General features: G+C 35.8%; 1 protein-coding gene across 2 annotated transcripts in view; it reads right to left on the minus strand.

Moving 5' to 3' along the window:
- Nucleotides 1-724: 724 nt before the first annotated feature.
- LOC130548620 (calcium-binding protein 7) overlaps nucleotides 725-20,773 on the minus strand; it is a 38,694-nt gene continuing 18,645 nt past the window's right edge. For both annotated transcript variants that reach the window (XM_057325513.1, XM_057325502.1), the window contains 4 exons: nucleotides 10,459-10,602; nucleotides 9,609-9,721; nucleotides 8,291-8,441; nucleotides 725-4,790 (listed from right to left, as the gene is read on the minus strand). In XM_057325513.1, the coding sequence (XP_057181496.1) occupies nucleotides 4,660-4,790; nucleotides 8,291-8,441; nucleotides 9,609-9,721; nucleotides 10,459-10,602 (539 nt within the window). In that variant the 3' untranslated portion in view covers nucleotides 725-4,659. The remainder of the gene's footprint in view (nucleotides 4,791-8,290; nucleotides 8,442-9,608; nucleotides 9,722-10,458; nucleotides 10,603-20,773) is intronic.

Genomic DNA, 20,773 nt, shown 5'->3' on the forward strand with positions numbered 1-20,773 from the left:
GGGGGATGCAAAAGCCTCTAAGTGCCGTCTGATATTTTTCTTCTAAAATGATTATTTTTAACTTTAATAGCAAGAAGAACATATTCACTGCCATTAAAGTGAAATCACTGAATCATTACAATGATAAATTAATGATCATCTATAACTATTTATACAGTATATTTTTGTTAAATACAAAGACATAGTGAGAGATATGGAATAAAAAGCTGATATATGATAGTATTGATTTGAATGGCTTTTCATTGTCTACCTATATGCTGCTTTAGTCGATTTAGATTTATATATTCAGCTCTGACTTTACTGAGTGAACTGCAAATAAATCCAATACGATTGTGATACCTCAGACAGACACTTTCAACATCACACATAACCTGATGTCTGTTCTGATGAATCACCGTCTTAATGGAGTTCTGCTTCATCCCAGACCAGACCTTCACTTCTAGAACATCAAAACCTATTTTTAATGATATCCACTTATAGCTTAAATTGATCAATCTTTCAGAAGGGGCGAGTCACAGAGAAAAGAGTGTGAGAAAGTGAGGTACATACATCGAAAGCACAAAGGGAAGGAAAATACTGTGGGGTCTGACTCTTGGTTTGAAGTATGCTAGGAAGCTAGAATTAAGAAAGTAATAGCACTGTATTTCTAGAACCCCCCCCCTCTCTCTCTCTCTCTCTCTCTCAAAATTTACAGTAAACATTATGTCACACTGTTTGTGAGCAAATGTGTGGTTTGGTATTATCTTTATTCATCTGAAACACAGTACGATGTCACAGAAGGATACATACATTTTGTGCACTCAGTAAATCACAGTTCACGACGTAAAATGAATGTGTGACGTCGCATTAATAAACATACGTATATGGCACATTGATTACTCGCATTCAAAAATACTTTATCCCGAACAGCACTTTATATTCAGACCTGATTGCAATATCTTAGAAATGATAGCACTGTAAACAATATTTCATGATCTTTAAAAAATACAGTAAGGCAAAGTAAGAAATGTCACAGGACAACATTCAAAACACACGCGCGATTGCAAACAGGCCAAATATTCAGTTACGTAAGAGCGAACGTTTTGTGCATGTCTATTTAGAAATGCTCAAAAACGCAGCTCACATCTTGAATATGTCATATACTGTATTGCCATCTCTTTAACAAAAATAATAATGCTCTACATGCATTGATTCAGTCGTACAAACGTAAACATCTTTAATAATTCATGTCATACAAAAAGAGTCTGGCTCTGATAAAAATGACTTGAATGTGAAATTAGGAAAAATCTATTTTAAAGTGCTTACGCATATTAAACTACTGTCTCTATGATAAATAAGAATAAATAACTCTTTGCACTTCACGATCTGGTACAAACCAGCGCTCTCATTAAAATCCACAGTTATATATCAACACAGATTTTCTAGTCGCTTTGATGTATTGCTTTAATGTATACACAACATTACCTCCGTAAGGAAGATGATGCAAACAACGCACCTCATAAAAAATGTTTGTTTTTTCAGATACCCCTTTTCATGTTGCAATGTTAAATACTAATACATATATATCTATATATATATATATATATGTTTTAAAACATTTACAATGTATATGAACCATATGCTTTAATGTTCCATTAAAAATGGGACTTTATATTGATATACTGGTGTCCCCATCTAACAGGCATTTATGACTACACATAATTTGCACTTTTGATGAAAAATGTCTCACAAAGAAGTTGGTTTTAAACAAAATATACATGCTCTGGAGACATCATGCAAAGCTACATCGGGAAGGCATCTGTTTGCATTCATTGTCTTGGTTCATTTGCCAGCTTCTCAAAAAAGAAACAAGTATTAATTTGCAATAGTTCTCCAGAAGGTTTAAGTGCATACACTTTGCTAAACTTTTATGCAAAGAAAAACCGTATTGATAAACCTAAAACTTGAGCAATGCTCAGTTTCTGATGTGTTTCTTTAAACTTTATAAAACTCTCTGGGTGTTGTGCTACTTTTTCCATGTTTGTTGTTTAACTCAGTGACCTTCCTGTGGCTCGAGAGCATATGATTAATTTCCCCATTTATATTAATAAGAACTTACGCCTGTGTGATGGGGAAACCTGTACACCGTTGTCCTGTGACTCTTCTTGGGCTGATCAATCGATTATAGTGGGTGTTTTTTTGTCCATTGCATATTTCACATATTTCACCCACACATTCAAAAATAAGTTGTCACGATGCCATACCTAACATCTACTGTAAATCAATTCAGGCCGTGGGCAGAGTTTTAAAATTAATATTACCCTTTAAAATGCCATTTTTATAGAATGGCACACCTGTTACATATTCAAACCCCAACATTCATTTTTGTAAAAAATTATTCACAGTAATAAATGCAATCATCAAGTCAAATGGTTTACTAATTACTATGAGTTTTCTGGGGTGTAGGACCAATCGGAAAATTGAAGGGGCACATACAACCACAGAAAAATATTAAGTGACCACTCCAAAATTGTTTCATTTTTTTCTGAATTTACTTACTAAAGTGTTTAAAGGGATGGTTCAACCAAAAATGAAAATTCGGATAAAAGTTCTGTAAAAAAATATTATTATTATTATTATTATTAATTTATACAGGTTTGGAACAACTAGACAGTGAGTAAATGATGACAGAATTTTTTATTTTTGGTTAAAACATCCCTGATCATTTTTGTTGACATTTTGTGACAACTTTTCTTTCAAATTCCGAATGACAATAGTTTTTATTTGCATTTATTTGCATAAAATTAAAATAGGACGAACTGGTCAAAATAACAAAAATATTGCAGATCTTGAAAACCGCATGTTTAAACGACACAATTCTAATGTTTTTACATGTATTTTAGGATTATAAATATGTAAAAAATTGAATATATGATTTTTTGTACATGAATGAATTAAAATGTGTTTTTGTTCAAATTCAACAGACACTGGACTTGCCACAATAGATGCAGATGAAAGGCAAAACTGGAGTGATCTCTTAATTTTTTCTTGATTTTTTCCGATCATCTCATGAATATGTAACATTCAGCAGTTCTTTCTCAAGGGCAGGTAAATCAGTGCTAGACACTACAGTATACCATTTGCAGCACCATTCAGTTCACCATGTAGGTTTCGGTGTGTTATTAATGTTGTCAATTTATAATTGAAACATTTAAAAGTCAGGCTACATTTATTTCACACAGTGTATGAGAAAGGGGCGGATTCAGATAACTCTATAAGTGTCCCCCTCAGTTCCAAAGGTTGCTACGCCTCTGTATTCTTCCCAGTAAAATCATAAAATCACATTTTCACAAATGCAACATTTGTTATGAAAGAACGACACATTTTTAAAACAGAAGTGATGTAGCCACAGTGTTTGCTTGCAGGTTACATTAGTATGCATACTCCTAACACTGCAAACAAATGAAAACATCATTATCATCCATTTATGTTTGGCGATAAGCGTAAACAAACATCGATTTGGTTTGAAAGTAACCATTAAAGCTGAAGTGTGTCATTTTGTGCTTAAATCATAATTTCTTCCGAACTTAAAATGCAGAGAGAGATGCAAAGTATTTATAGGCTGATAGTCAATAAAAGTACAATAGATCATTGCAACACAATAGCACCCAATGAGTTTGGACTGGGACTGTTGGTTTGGGCCGATTCAGTTTCCAGTTGGTGACAGCAGTGGTGCAGAATTGCACACTTGAGCTTTAAATGATGTCCTGATATGTCAAAAACTCAAATCTTCCTTTTCTAACATGCCCATTTGGTATTACTTTAGTCATGTCATTTAAATTCAAAAGCTCCTATGTCATATCTATATGATAGCTACAGTGCAAACGTTTGCGAAAGCACAACAGTTAAGTTTGCACCAGCAAGTGTCGATCATTCAAGAGTCAACCTGAAAATGCATCGTGTATTTCAGGTGAAAAAACTATTTGAATTCACATAAAAACTTCAGTATTTCACTAGTGGTCGAACATCACTTTTGGGGGGCTTCACGCCCTTTGGATCGCATGAAGAACAACAAGAATCTTCTCAGGCATGTGCAACAAGGTAAGAACCCACGATAACACAAGACGACATGACATGAGCATGCTCTAAACAGCCCTTAATCTCATGCAAAGGGGTCAGTATACTGGATGTAAAGACGCTTTGTCATCCAACTCTTCATGTATGTGAGACGCGTCTTTGATGGTAAACTTTGCGCTGGGATCTAATATATAGTTGAGCTCTACTTGACGAATCATTCAGACGATTGTACATGCATCGTCATGCATTGAAGAGTAGGATCCTGGGTTGGAGAAGTCTATGCGTCTTAATTCACCCAAAACATGAAGGGGATATATTTTGGAGTTTTCCAGGTCAGGTAATGCAATGCGTTGAAATCTCTCTTCCTTTTTGTGTATTTTTTTGTGTGCGTGTTCAGTAAGTTAGCAATGCATGTGCGTATCAACTGTCAAGTAGAAGCTGTATTTTATCTCCAAAACATCAGAGTCTCAAAACTTGAATGTCACGTAAGATGAACGGTTCCGCCGCAGCAGTTTTTGTGTGTGTGTCTTTTTTAAACCTTTTTTGCCATTTCTGTCATTGGTGTATGTTTATATCATTCTATTTTGTGATTGGTCCATTCGGTTACTTCATGCCGCTGCGAAGCACCTGATTGGCTGCGATGAGCATGACACTGATGATGAAAGCAATTGCAAAGGCGCAGATGAGACTTTTCCGTACGCACGTTTGCTTCACCTGCTGAGTCGGACTCTCGGCTGAGAAAACAGAGAGATGAAAGTGGGGATCAGGACACATATGAAGGTATGATAAAGTTTAAGAGTAAAATGAAATTTGTAGTTCGTCTTTGTCCTTCTGAAACCTCAGATGTCCAAATGTTTTTCAGGAAATGGAAAAAAATATTTGACTTTTTAAATATGTTAAAAAGCGCTTTTTAATACTTTTTACTGGTTAGATATTTGCAAAACCCATTGACAAACATACAGTATAGGGTGACTAATACTAATGATTTATGGCAAAAAATAAAAATCACAAAATATGGAGATACATGGTTTTAGAAGGACACTTAATTTGCTAAAACATGTCAGTCATTGTAAGTCATTGAAAGGAACTATAGCACTATCACAAAAGCATAGTGAGCTGCACACCTACAAGTAGGCAAGATCTTTATACATCAAAGGAACATTGCTGATACAAAAACCGTTCCAAACAGTAGGCGGCAAAATCATGCTGCCATATGCCAATTTAGTCAAGATTTAAAGCAGAATCACATACAAGTGTATAACTACAACAGATCTGAGGCAGGCATCCAATCACAAAGTCAAGGGAAATATTCTTATGCTGCGTCCCAATTCGCCTACTTATACTATGCCCTTTAAGTGTTATGGAAAAGTATATACCTTTTAGTGCGTATTAAAACTGTGCACGCACTAGGACTTACTAATGCGAAAGGGAAGTGGCCGTTGTTGCCTAGACGATACTGTAATCTTTAACAATAAAGTTAATCAATCAACTGTCACACACTTGCATTTAAGTCTTTATTCATTCATTATTTTGTATGTAATGTTTACTGTATACTTACACTTATTAATTAAGCGAAGCATCTTTTATTTAAAGGGGTCATATGGTGCGAATACATGTTTTTCTGTGTCTTTGGTGTGTTACAAGTTGCCCATGCATGTATTAGACACGTAAAATTGCAAAAATGTAAGTGTCGGAACAAAAGATGCATTCTATCTAAAAACGAATGCTCACCCAGACCTGCCTGAAACGCCTCGTGTAACCACCCCCCCCACAAATCTACGTCAGTTGGTGGTATGAGTTGACTAAGAGCGCCCAAATGTATACACAAGTAAGGTGGACGTACCTGTCAGTACAATTGAAGAGGAACCTGATGTTCCAAATATGGTAAGAGGCGTTACATTTCCGTCATATGCTTGCAGTATTCGACCAATCACTACGCACTGGTTAACTGGCCAATCATAGCACACCTCGCTTTTCAGAGCGATGAGCTTTGTAAAAAATCTGCGTGTTTCAGAGAGGCGGAGCAAAGAGACGATACAAACATGCACGGTATGTGGAAAATACAGCGTTTATGAACCTTAAATCGTGTATACACATTGCGTTACATCTAAAACAAAACGATAATATTCCTTTTAGCCGTGTCATATGACCCCTTTAATTTCATTAATGCAGTGTAGCGTCACTAAACTCCGCCCTCTCGTGGTGAGTTGTGGGTAATATCAGCTGTTAAGTGTCCATGGATTCACACTTCGAATTTTCACAGGAAACAGTAGACCATTCGGGCACTTTGAGAAAACTCATTTCAGCTAGACATGTGCCCGGTTAACCGCGGTTACCACTAAATCCTGCTGAAACTGAGCTGGCTGCGATAATGCAAGGTATTGATTATTTTATTGATGCGTAGCTTATCCGTGAAGCACGTCTCTGGGATCAGTAGAAATGCTGCTCGATCTAAAAGCAGTGTGAGTTTGAGTCGCTTATAACGTGCATTTAAAAAAGCAACACCCGTCAAACATGATCATTATAAATATACTTTATTATCATGAAAATACCTGATGAGGCTTGAGGATCAGTGATAAAAACATGTCCTTAGGCATTTCCTAGAACTACGTGTGTTATGGTCTTCTTCTGCAGTGCGAATTTGGAGTTTCTGCACGAGAGCGCCCTCTGGCTTTCGGATGCAGAAGCATTTTACCGTACTTCACTCACAAGTTGTGCATAAATCAGTGATAGATATTTTCGGTTAACCGGGCATATGTCTAATTTCAGCATACTATGATTTGGGACATACTTACTAATTATATTTTCGAATACTATTTAGGACGGATAGTATGCGAATTGGGACGCACCTTTAGTAAACGTTGCCATATTTGCATGACAACTGACTTATCGCTAAGCCCCTCCCCTCAAACGCAGAATGGAACTCGGACAACTTGAGGTTTCAGCGCCATAGAGAAGCATTGTAAAATCCGAAGCTCTCATCGTTTTTACAGGGTTTAAGCCAGAGGCGGATATTGTGGGTTGGCCGGAATAATTCGCATCACCTTTTCAACAGGTGTTATTTTTAAGAAAAATTGATGGACTTGTGTTCCGTCCCATTGTGGCTTCAAATGCAATTCACTAAATGTTGGTATGGCAAGTTCAATTGACGTTATTCAATCTAACAATACGTGATTCTAGTATGTATAGAACAACAGATAAGAATAAGACAAAACTGTACCCACCAACCCATTTAAAAATCGAAATAAAGATGACTCTCCAAAACAAAAAAGAAAGGAATTACTCATAAACCCCATACATTAGTGAAGTCTGCGGTATTATTACTTACACAAGGCCTACAGTGTAATTAAACCTCAAAGCGTAATTTAAATAATAGCAATACCCAAGTGAATGTAATGTATGCTAACATACAAACCTAAATAGCGTTCTCACGTCATGTTCATTGCAGGTCGAAAGCACATAAACGAAGGTCTACATGTAGTGTCTCTCCATATTAAACTGGTTCAATGTAAATTAATTTAATATTACCCTGCGGTACATTACATTTATGCATTTGGCAGACGCTTTTATCCAAAGCGATTTACAGTGCATTTAGTCTATACATGTCTTTTTTTTTCAGTGTGTGTTCCCTGAGATCGAACTCACAACCTTGCGTTGTTAGCACAATGCTCTACCAACTGAGCTACAAAGTAACACATGAACAGTTTTGTAAGACATTAGTGAACTCCTTGTATTTGTCCAAGCTAGCGACAGTAACTAAGGGAGGCGGGGCTTAGCGATATGTCAATTGTTGATAAACAGCTCTGGATAAAAAATGTGTGTGTAAATGGTAATGGATCTAAATGTAAAATCTAATTCAAATTATGCTATTCATGTAGCTCATTTCTGTGTGCAACACATTATTTGTTAATATAAATTAATATTCATATAAATTGAATAAAATCTAAATAGTTATATTATTAGCCACTAGCCAGACCGATCAACAAACACAGAACGGAAAGTAACTTTGGGCCGGGCGTGTGTGGACTGTCTATAGTGAGACGCTCGCTCTAAACTCACAAACAAATTTAAACCGTGAATCTGTTTGTGTTTTCCGCACTGCGGAATACAATTTATACTCCTAACATTAATGATCATGATAATGAAACATAACATTTAGTGTAAGTCGATGTAAACGTTTAACCCTGCCACTCAGTCAGATCGGCAAATCAAAAAAAAATCGGAATAAACTTACTGTCAATGTCAACTTGGCAGTCCTCAGGATTTTCAATATGGTTCTCCTCCGTCATGATAATATTCTCGATGTCTTTCATAGACAGGTGGTCACAGAACGTGTCGTACAAAAGTCTCTTAAGCTCTTCAACAGTCAGTTTCTGCATGTCACACTGAAAACAGGAGAACAGAACTGCATTTGATCTTTCTTTCACAAATGTGAAACCATCTGCTTTCAAAAAAACTTTGCATACAATTTGCTTTGAAATAACATGAACTAATGTATCGTGCATAAGACCACGATTGTGTGTTTACAGAGTAAACAGGGTTAACTGTGAGGTCACGTTGACTGTAAATAAAGGCTCGATTGCACAAACATTTGTATGGTAATTGCACCGTGAGATGTTTAAAAGAGAGATCCCAGTAGCAGTTTGGGGTCAAGTGCACCGCTCGAAGCGTGCACCAGCAGTGAGCTGTTATTACAGAAGCACACCCTTCGGGAGAGTCACCATATGCCTCTTACAAATGATATTCAGCTTTACCCGCTCAGAGACCCGCTGCGGAAGAGACTCGCGAAATCTATTAATGAACCTCGCTTAGAAGTGATCATCTGACATAATAAAACATCTGCGCTGGATCCTATTCACATTATTGCTTTTAATTGAATATGTTCATTTAGTGTGATTAGAAAACACCATGATATAAAAGTGAAGAAAATGAATGGCACTACCATGTGAATACAGACCTAAAATTGATGAATAGAACTGCGTAAATGGCTTTTAAAAAGAAAAATCACAGGTGAGATCTCTTCATTATCTCAATTACTTCTCCTAGACACAAATGAGATTATGTGGAGAGCAAATGGAAAGTTTTGCTCAAGTCTTTTGCATCTCAGATATTTTTCAAACTGAGCTCAGATTTGTCAAGTCTGCAATCCAAAGTCAATTTTATTGAAGATCTCAATATATGAACTCAAATATTTCTTATCAAATTGACCCAAATCAAGATTATTTTACCACTACAATCTACATACTCTTCATGTATTTTAACAACTGTTTAATTTCTTTTTTAAATTTAATTCAAGTGAATTGTATTTCACCTAAGCAATTATACATTTTAGTGAAGTGCAATTATACATTTTAGTGAAGTGTTTTAGTGAAGTGTAATTATACATTTTAGTGAACCGTGTAGAGGGTGTACGAATTCCCTCAAGGCTTTTTGAGAAATGTCTAATGAATATCTGTTTCTAATCCAGATGTAGTCTTTGTGCGCGACAGACAGAAACGGCAGACGTGGCGTCTCCTGTCACTTGAATTAAGACAGAAGTGGCTAATAATCACCTTCCAGAACACAGAGTCAAAATCGGTTCCGTTGAATTTGTCAGGCATTCCGGCAGCGGTGAGTTTGGGTCCCAGGAGGGTGACGAATTCCTCGAAATCCACCTGGCCGTCTCCTAAAAAGAGACACGGTGAAATCTTGCCAAAATTGGCCCTGGTATATAAAACATGCATCCATTCATTTCTCTATTATTTTCATTTTCAATATAAATTAAATGGCAACATGTGATCATATGGGGTATTTCCAAAACCATTAAATGAGATTTACAGTATGTTTAGTGTTTGACATGACACTTACAGAGATTTGTTGTTTAATTAATGAATTCAACATTTCTTTATATTTAATAAAATTTCACTTACAAATCCTTCAAATTATGCACAGTGGTTGAAGAACTCTACATAGTTTACAGTGTTCTAATCTGCTCAAAATATTGATATAAATGACAATTTTATTAAACTTTTAAACAGTGTTGGCCAGCTGGTTACACAAATTAAAAGGACAGTTAACCTAAAAAATGTAAAAGAATATATATATATATATTAAACATAAAGACTCGAATTATAATAATACTACTTATACTTATTAACAAATATATTCATATTAAAATCAATGAAATTTTAAATAATATAATAAAATGTTATATTTAAAAGCTTTATTAGATGTTTTTTTAATTATTAAATGTTTGAACAAATTTTGTGTTCTCTATATCTTCTTTTTTGACTCTAAAAGTAATGACAACTGCAGACCACAGTTTCATCTTAACTGTTCTAATGAAAAAACATCACAACTTAGTTTTGGGTAAAATATAGTCCAAAAAAAACATACAGTGTTTGCTTGCATTCGTTTTCTCACCATCCATGTCGAGTCTTTGAATGATGACCTCTAGCTCGACCTCATTGGGCATGTACCCTAGAGAACGCATGGCCATGCCAAGTTCCTGCTTTGAGATGAAACCATTTCCATCTCTGTCAAACACCTTAAACGCCTCACGGATTTCTAAGGAACAAAATCACAAACACTCATTTTAGCGACAACGCACGTGCAGCTTAAAATCTTTGAAGAAATGTTGACGTTGTGAAGCTTAGAACGGTTTACATACTCTCAATAATAATACCGAGTATGGAATCATTACTCTGCAACAATAAAACAGATGGATATTGAAATAATCACAACAAAGTGACTTGAGATGGACTTGAAATGACAGAGATTTTTAGGCCCATACATTTTTTATCATCACAACAGTTCACATTCTGCTCCTTACTCCTCTCTTGGACTGGTTTAAAACGAAAAAACTGAAAGTTTCGTTATAGGTTCAAATGCTGCATCGCATACTGTATGGTTGGTTGAAAATCCCATATGCCCATATATGCACTATACATCACCATCAAGTCATTTTCAATTTTCCACTTGTCATGCCATAATGTCATATTCGTAATTATGAAATACGAGACACTCATGGTTGCCAGATATTACAATAAATCCAGATAATATATTCAACATTGTGTGAACAGAAGTATTTGGTGCTGTGCCTTGCTAACTGTGATGTAGGATTGATAAATGGCTATTTGGACGTGGAGAGCAAACAAAACAGCGCTCTGGATCTATTGCTCCCCTGAGTAAAGGAAATTAGCCAGGAAATATGAGAAGAAACGATGCTTCTGCTGTCCAAATATGCCGACTGCAACAGATGGGGAAAGCAACTTTATCGTTTTCGTTACAGAGGAAGTAAGCAGATTTCACATAAAAATATGGTGGGCTGTCTAATTTGCTCATTTCCATGTAAAAATGAAAACATCACATTTTGAAAAAGAAATTGAGAGGTTTAAAAGAAAGGCAAGATGGAACAGAGACACTTCTTATAATATGTGTCTGTGTCGACCGTCAGAATAAACGTTTTTGTTTACATAATATATGTCTGTGTAATGTGCATATTAATTTTGTATTTATTAACACGTACACATGCAGGCATGCAATGTTCTGAAATTGAGATTTATAAATCATCTTTAATTTCGAGAAATAGCTTTTGTTAGGATAGAACAATATTTGGTCTAGATACAACTATTTGAAAATCTGGAATCTGAGGGTGCAAAAAAATATAAATATTGAGAAAATCGCCTTTAAAGTTGTCCATCAGAGGCGCTGTAGCAGGCCGTTGCTAAGAAAAAACAGTTATAAAATGACCAATATAAAAATTCGTAAACATTAATTAATTATGGCTAAATATAAATAAATAAATATACATATTTTCTAAATATATATATACAAGTAGCTATGTTTTAGTGTTTATAAATTCAAAATGAATATGCACAGTACACAGACATTTATCAGCCTATGTAAACACAAACTTTTATTCAGGATGCGATTAATCACGATTAATCATTTGACGGCCCAAATTTTTATATTTATATCAAAATATTATATTGACAATAATATTTATACTTAATATATTTTAAAATTATAATGAATTTATGTATAATATTTAGTAATAATAAATTAATTAATATTGGACATTACTTGAACATTGTGAAGGACAACTGACTAATTGTGGCCGGATTTATGCGAATTTATATTCTCATATATTATATGTATTTAAAACTGTCATAGGTATTTTTTATATATCACAATAAATACTAAATACTCAATAAATAATCTTGTCAGTATTTTGTATTACAACTGATATTATAACGAACTTTTAAGTAAAATTGAGTAAAACCAAATGTTGTATCATATAAGGGAATTACTCATAACTTGAGATGTTATTTGCATGTGTAATAAAAACGAGTTATCTATCAATAAAGGTTACTGTACCCTTGATGTGAGAACAAATATGTACCTTAATTTCAATTGTACCTTAAAAGGTACATAACAGTATCATCAGACATTTCTTGTACCATTAAGGGTATTGAAAAGGTACAAAACTGTCAATGTAAGAAATAGCCGTTAATATGACGGCAATGTGTAACAGTTATTGCTGGACTACAGAAATAGCTAAACAAGCCGTCTGTCTCAATATATCCTGCATGATTGACACTAATTACTGCAATGCAAAGGTGATCATTTACACAACTTTTACCAGACCCCCAACATACAGAGGCAAGACCAAACCAAACCCTTACTGCTCACCAGCATGTGTTTGCAAATACACCTGAGAAATCCTCGAGTGGACTTACAACAGAAAAATGCTTTTCCCTTTGATTTTTAGCAGACAGATTTCAAAACTACATCTAGCTCAAAATAAATCCAACGTAGAAAATTGTATTACCTTGATGATTACACAAATTCATGATGATCTGGTTTAGCACAAAAGATCTTGGACTTTGCATTAATAACTTATGATGAGGATGACAGTCAAACATATCTCTGGTCAGTTTAACATCGTGCATAAAATATGAATGATTGGAAATGTGGGAAACTACTAAAGCTCTATGGACTCAAGGATGTTCATTGTGACTCTGCTGTGGGGAAACCACCTCAGCCTGTTGCTAAGCAACTGCACAACTGTTCCAACCCACTTTTGTATTGGATGCGATTAGACTACACCCCATCCTTGCTTTTCAAGGTATATCAAAACGTTGTATCCGTTCATAAAAATAGCATGTCCTGTGGAACATATTTTGAAAGCCAAGTGTGCATGAATGTAAAAACTGTGTTTTCAACAGCAGGGTTTCTAAAATACTGCTTTTCAGAATATTCAAACATTGCGAAGCTGCATCTTATCAGTGACTATAAAATATTCATTATTCAACTTTGTCAACCAGGTAATTCTGAACAGTGAATGTTTTATTAATCGTTTTGTTCACACTCAGCCAAGAACCAACACGCCTTGACCCGCCTGTGGTAGAATTTGCATAATTATGACTTTTAGTCCACCGCTCATGAAATGTTCATAAAAATACAATTATGCTTTCTCTTGTTCTGGAAAGGACACGGAAGATGTCGTCTTTTTGTTTGATCTTTTATGGCTTTGTAGAGTTAGTGGCACGACATCACAAAAGAACTCCAGACATTTTTTTAGTATCGTGGATGAAACAAACATGACTTCAAATGTTTTAGGGAAAGTGAGAATTTCTGGTGTTTTTATTTGGGTTTTTTTATACATTGAAATGTCAACTAAGCATTTCTGTCAATTTATTTTTGTTTATTTGTATCTCAAACCACATATGTATTGGGGACATCTAGGGACCTTAAAAGATATTTTGCCTGCTCTGTCAGCTTTTGATGATGTTTGTCTCTGAATGCGTTTTGCTAAATTATTAAATGGCTTATATTATATAACTGTCATCTCTTCTTTATGCAGGGACAGAGAAACCGATGGGTATATCATAGTCCAGGACAGCAAGCAACTACAAAGAGAGATGAATTAAAAATTCCTTCAAAGAGAGCCAATTAATCTTCTTCCTGTATTAACCTTCTTTGAAAGATTAAACTCATATAGTCAGTCTAAATTGCTGAGAGAGAGAGAGAGAGCAAGAGAGAGAGAGCAAGAGAGAGAGAGAGAGAGAGAGAGAGAGAGAGAGAGAGAGAGAGAGAGAGAGAGAGAGAGAGAGAGCGAGAGCGAGAGAGAGCTAGAGAGAGAGAGAGAGAGAGAGAGAGTGAGAGAGAGAGAGCGAGAGAGAGAGAGAGAGAGAGAGAGCGAGAGAGAGAGAATACCCAAACTATTTCTACAGTAATATAACAGATAAATGACTTTTAAACTGCCTCTCACATGACTGTCACATGGGCATTATATCGGATGACCTCTTACTACATTACAAATGATTTCATTATAATTATTGTGTTTAATTTTAGAGCTTTATTATATTAGTAATCATAGTTTTGAATATAACGACAGTCCTGATTTATAATATAATGTCCACAAAAAGACATTATATAAAGTAAAATGTTCATTCTGCTCTTTACAGATGATAAACAGAGACGGACGCTAGCAATATGGACAAAGGACAACAAGCACCTCTGTGCTTTTAAAGTAGCATCTCACGTTCTGCTTCATGACATGAAAGAACCAACACCGTTCGGGGTCGGGTCAATCCAGCGAATGGGTGACATTTGCTAAATGAAACATTTTCTTTTTTTTCCAACACAATCTAATAACACAAATGTTTCATTATTTAAAATGTATGTTGGTCAATATCAGAGAACTTATTTATTTTTTACATGTTTTTTTAAATAGAAGAGGGATGCATTTTTGTAACAGGACTGAAAGTAACAGGACTGAGTTTTTAGCATAAAATTGACAAATACATATATAGCCACATGGCAAACATGCTAATAATATGAGGACATTGATCAAATTGTAGTGATTTGCAAAAACAATTGAACAAATTCCAATTAATAATTTAGGTAACAGGACTGTTGAGATTGACCCTCTCCAGCCACAGCTAAAATACACAAAAACTTTTGTTATTCACATGGCCAAGATGGTGAAACTTTCTGCTCTAATTATGTTATCTTGGGACATGACTACAAATGTATAATATTTCTAAAATGTTATCGATTTTTAATGAAAAAAAGTAAATAGATGGAATGTGGAATTACACAAAAATGCCAAAAAATTAAGGTTTTTGAAGGATTTAAGCAGTAGCTAACAGTGACGTTTGAGCCTTGTCCCTCTGCGCACTGGTAAACTAAACTTGTAACGTTACAGTAAACTAAACGTATGGAACTGACCGTAGTAAATTTACCATTTATCTGATTAAATGTCACTGTTATGCAGAATAACAGCAAATATGCGTGCACAATATGTTAAATTTAAGACTGACCAGTCAAAATCACTCGTCTCAAATTAAGCTCACATCCGCAACCAGAATGAATTGAGGCACGGCGGCTTAATAAATCATAAATAACTTACAATTTGATGATCAAATTACTTGATAAAGTCTTCCTCCTGTTGTTTTGAAAATTTATCAGCTTTTCTTTTTTTCCCGAGCCTTGATAACAAAGTTTATCCACAGGCTGTTAATGTTTTGAGTTTTGAATGACGTTTTCCGCATTTCATCTTCTTTTTTTTAGTTTGGCGGTTGGCGATCCAACTTCGGGTGCTTCTTCCGCTTTACGAGATTGCTGGTGAACAACCCCCCAGATGGCGGAAAGTTAGCAAAAAACAAAGCGCGCCCGTTAAGAAAGATGATATGATTGGTCAGTTTTACTGTTACTCAAAATTAATCTCTACCGTTGATTTACTGCACTGTCAGCCAGCGGTATGCTAATGAAGGCGCCCGAGTAAGCACACGTTCGACTTCTTGCAGCATGCGCAGGCTGCGCAGACAGCGTATGACATTGCAGAACCGCAACTGCTCCGTGATCTTGAATTACTCTCGTGAGACTTGGAATTCTCACATGGATAGAGTCCGCATCGATCCAGGAAGTCAAATATACATATCTAATAGGGAAAATCGGCATTTATTGAAAATAATATTTTAAAGTTGATTAAATATTACTTTTTACGATAGTTTAGGTCATCACAGAGGGCCTAGCGGATTTTTAATAGAGGATTTAACTATATTTAATGGTAATTATAATGAATTTTACATTTTGAACTTGCAGTTATCTTTATGCGCAAGGCTCTTTGCTTAATAATAAAATGTATTTAAAAGTTAATACTTATGCATTTTTATACATTTAATGACCTGGGAACAGAAATGTCACCCATTCGGTAGAATGAGCCTGTCATGACCAAATACGTTATTTGAAAATACGCAAATGAGATTTGGAAGATATTGCACAGAATAAGATGTTGTGTAAAATGTTTCTCAATAATTGCTTTTACTTTCCTCTCATAAAGCTATCACGTGACTTCAAAATTGTGACATAAGGAAATAATGTTAGCAAATAAAGATTTTGGGTGAGCTGAACCTGTCCTAAAGTGTCCAAGAAGTTAATTATTGAAACATTCATACCGACTCGATTATGACATCCCAAAGTGCTCGGATCGAATTCTGCAATCCTTCTCAAATACCCTCTGCCGACCCTTTGTTGTCATGGTACTGATATGGAACCTCTGCGTTTAATCCCTTTGTCCTTTTAAAAGTCCCGGGAGCTTGAAAGCGCTTGCAGGATCTCTATCATCTAAAGCCCAGGTGCTTCGAACACACGCTGAAGCCTGTTTGATGTGTTAAGGTGCAGTTGCACTTCAAAGCTCCAATGTCTTCTCACAGTTTTCATGGACAAGCTTTTAAGAGAGGAAGACATAAAAGTGCACGTGTGGGGTTAAAGAACTACCTTCAACACACACCTTGAACTTTCTTTCACATTTATGCATTTGGCAGAGGCTTTTATCCTAAGTGACTTACATTGCATTATACTACACATTTGTTTCTGACTATGTGCACTCCCTTGGGATCGAACACATGACCTTGGCGTTGCTAGAGCCACAGGAAAGCATCCAATGCAGACACTGCATTTTCAAGTTTAATGTAATCCTGTATGAAAAGATCTACAGAAAACAATATGAATATTCATTCCCCGCAATACTTTTAATGACTCTTCTCGCTCATTCATGTCAGTTGTATCCCATAATCTTTCATTTCCCATGTGTAGATCTGTCAGATGCGCCAACAGGCTTCCCATCAAACAAGCTCTTGATATAAAATTCTTAAAATCACTTTCTCAAACTTTGTGGTTTGACAATGAGAGTGTAGCTTCATGTGTGTGTGTCCTACAGACTATTTTAAAACATCTATGGCAGGCTTAATCCATCTTGTGTGGTGGGAAGACCCCGCAGATCTGAATATTACAGTAACCATATTTTAACAAGACTCTGGAGTATTCACAAGCATTTATTACAGGACCAGACCGCTGTGTTGGGGGGATATGCACTCATTTAACATTCTTATGCTGGAAACCTCAAGAGGAGGCTTAATCACACAGGTTTTAAGGATTTGAAAAAGCCATACCATTTGCCTTCTAGTCACCCGAATAACCCTTACAAAAATGAATTGTGGTTTTATTATGAAAGTTAAGTTACCATGTTTTCTGGCAGATTTATATAATTTTATAATTTATATATATCACTGCTGTCCTTCTGAAAGTTTGTATATGCATATTTTGTGATTTTTATTTTTTTGCCATGAATCATTATTATTAGTCACGCTTTATGTTTGTCACTGGGATTTGCAAATATCTAACCGTTAAAAAGTGCTTGTCAACTTTGACAACAACGCAGTATTTAGTCATTTAAAAAGTTCAGTGTTTCAGCAAATTTGGACATCCCAGGTTTTAGAAGGATAGCGATGATATACACATTTATTTATATATATACAGTATATATATCACATATATACACTCACCTAAAGGATTATTAGGAACACCATACTAATACGGTGTTTGACCCCCTTTCGCCTTCAGAACTGCCTTAATTCTACGTGGCATTGATTCAACAAGGTGCTGAAAGCATTCTTTAGAAATGTTGGCCCATATTGATAGGATAGCATCTTGCAGTTGATGGAGATTTGTGGGATGCACATCCAGGGCACGAAGCTCCCGTTCCACCACATCCCAAAGATGTTCTATCGGGTTGAGATCTGGTGACTGTGGGGGCCATTCTAGTACAGTGAACTCATTGTCATGTTCAAGAAACCAATTTGAAATGATTCGAGCTTTGTGACATGGTGCATTATCCTGCTGGAAGTAGCCATTAGAGGATGGGTACATGGTGGTCATAAAGGGATGGACATGGTCAGAAACAATGCTCAGGTAGGCCGTGGCATTTAAACGATGCCCAATTGGCACTAAGGGGCCTAAAGTGTGCCAAGAAAACATCCCCCACACCATTACACCACCACCACCAGCCTGCACAGTGGTAACAAGGCATGATGGATCCATGTTCTCATTCTGTTTACGCCAAATTCTGACTCTACCATTTGAATGTCTCAACAGAAATCGAGACTCATCAGACCAGGCAACATTTTTCCAGTCTTCAACTGTCCAATTTTGGTGAGCTCGTGCAAATTGTAGCCTCTTTTTCCTATTTGTAGTGGAGATGAGTGGTACCCGGTGGGGTCTTCTGCTGTTGTAGCCCATCTGCCTCAAGGTTGTGCGTGTTGTGGCTTCACAAATGCTTTGCTGCATACCTCGGTTGTAACGAGTGGTTATTTCAGTCAAAGTTGCTCTTCTATCAGCTTGAATCAGTCGGCCCATTCTCCTCTGACCTCTAGCATCAACAAGGCATTTTCGCCCACAGGACTGCCGCATACTGGATGTTTTTCCCTTTTCACACCATTCTTTGTAAACCCTAGAAATGGTTGTGCGTGAAAATCCCAGTAACTGAGCAGATTGTGAAATACTCAGACCGGCCCGTCTGGCACCAACAACCATGCCACGCTCAAAATTGCTTAAATCACCTTTCTTTCCCATTCTGACATTCAGTTTGGAGTTCAGGAGATTGTCTTGACCAGGACCACACCCCTAAATGCATTGAAGCAACTGCCATGTGATTGGTTGATTAGATAATTGCATTAATGAGAAATTGAACAGGTGTTCCTAATAATCCTTTAGGTGAGTGTATATATATACACTGTATATTAGGATGCCCAATTACAGTTATTTTTTATAATTCGTATAATTTATGTTGAATGTTTTTTAATGGTTAAATGTTACTTGGGCTGAGATTAACACAAAATTTTGCGTAAACCGACCTGTCTAGAGCGATATCGCAAAGTCTGCGATTATGTTTCATGCTCAGTTTGTCCGTGAAGCACGTCTCTGGGATCGGTAGGAAATGCTGCTCGATCTGAAAGTAGTGCGAGTTTGAGTCGCTTATAACGTGCATTTGAAAAAACAACACCGTCAAACATTATCATTTTAAATATACTTTATTGTCATTAAAATGCCCGAGGAGGCTTGAAGATCAGCAAAAGAAAGATTTCCTGGAACAACGTGTGTTATGGTACCTCTTCTGCTGCGTATAGTTTTTCTGAAGTGTTTGACAGATTCCTAAAATATTTGTCTTATCTCTTTAATATCACAGGTATTTTAAAACAGATGGTCTAATAAATTTGTAAATATATAAAACAGAGTTTAATTTTTGTAAAGGAAATTTGAATAAATGTGGCAGCAACGCTTCTTTTCTTTGTAGTATACTTAACATTTAACTTTTTTGAATAAAGTTTCTATAGACTGAGATTTAATGCAGTTTTGAAAAAGAGGTCAAAATGTCATTAATGCACCAAAACTGTAAAATCAAAAATAATACTAAAATCACTATAAAAATCTGTAAAATCACAAAGAATATCACACCTCAATTCCCATACAGTAGATACCAAATACAGTACAACCTTAGCTCACATATCACAAACTTTATCTTCTAGATCAAAATGACACTTAATTGCTTGATAAATTAACTTTTTCGTGACAATCTGTATGTCAAAATGTATTTTACTATAAGCATGACTATACACAATATAACACTGACTCTCATTACAACATACTGTACATGTACTGTACATTAAGAAATATGAATAAAAAACGAATTTCAGGAAATTGGGATCACCACACGTTCAAGTGCATGTTTTTATAAGACCACGCTGAAAGTGACATTGGCAGAGCTGAACTAAATGAGATTGGCTTTTGTTAATTCTGGCCCTGATAACTGCAGCATGACGGCAGTCTGACTCCGGGTGGAAAGCAGACGTCTGCATTCATTGTCATACGTTCACAAAGGAATGCTCATCTGCCGTCTAAAAAATTGCTCCTAAAATCCGTCACGAGATTTAAAAGAGCGAGAGAGAGAATGAGAGAGATAAAAGTTTCGAGACACCACAGACATCCCTCACTGTAAAAAATGATTTGTTGTTTTTTGTTGTTTCAACTTAAAAAAATAAGTTACCTGGTTGCCTTAAAATTTTAAGTTAGTTCAACTTAAAAATATTAGTCAACACAACGAGTTTGCAACAAATTCATTAAGTGAACTAATATTTTTAAGTTGAATTAACTTAAAATTTTAAGGCAACCATGTAACTTATTTTTTTAAGTTGAAACAACAAAAAACAACTAATCATTTTTTACAGATGTGTGATGCTCGCGTGTCTTTTGACATCTTCAGAATCAGTGTACTGCCAGTCGTCCTACATTTTAAACCTTGCTCTTGCTCCCGGGGAAAATTGATCACAAATTCCTCTCTGCTCTGCACAGTCTTCACTTAAGCTTATGTTTTGAGAGAGCTGCTTTTGAC

The sequence above is a fragment of the Triplophysa rosa genome, linkage group LG2 (genome assembly GCF_024868665.1).
Source record: "Triplophysa rosa linkage group LG2, Trosa_1v2, whole genome shotgun sequence".
Classification (NCBI taxonomy): domain Eukaryota; kingdom Metazoa; phylum Chordata; class Actinopteri; order Cypriniformes; family Nemacheilidae; genus Triplophysa; species Triplophysa rosa.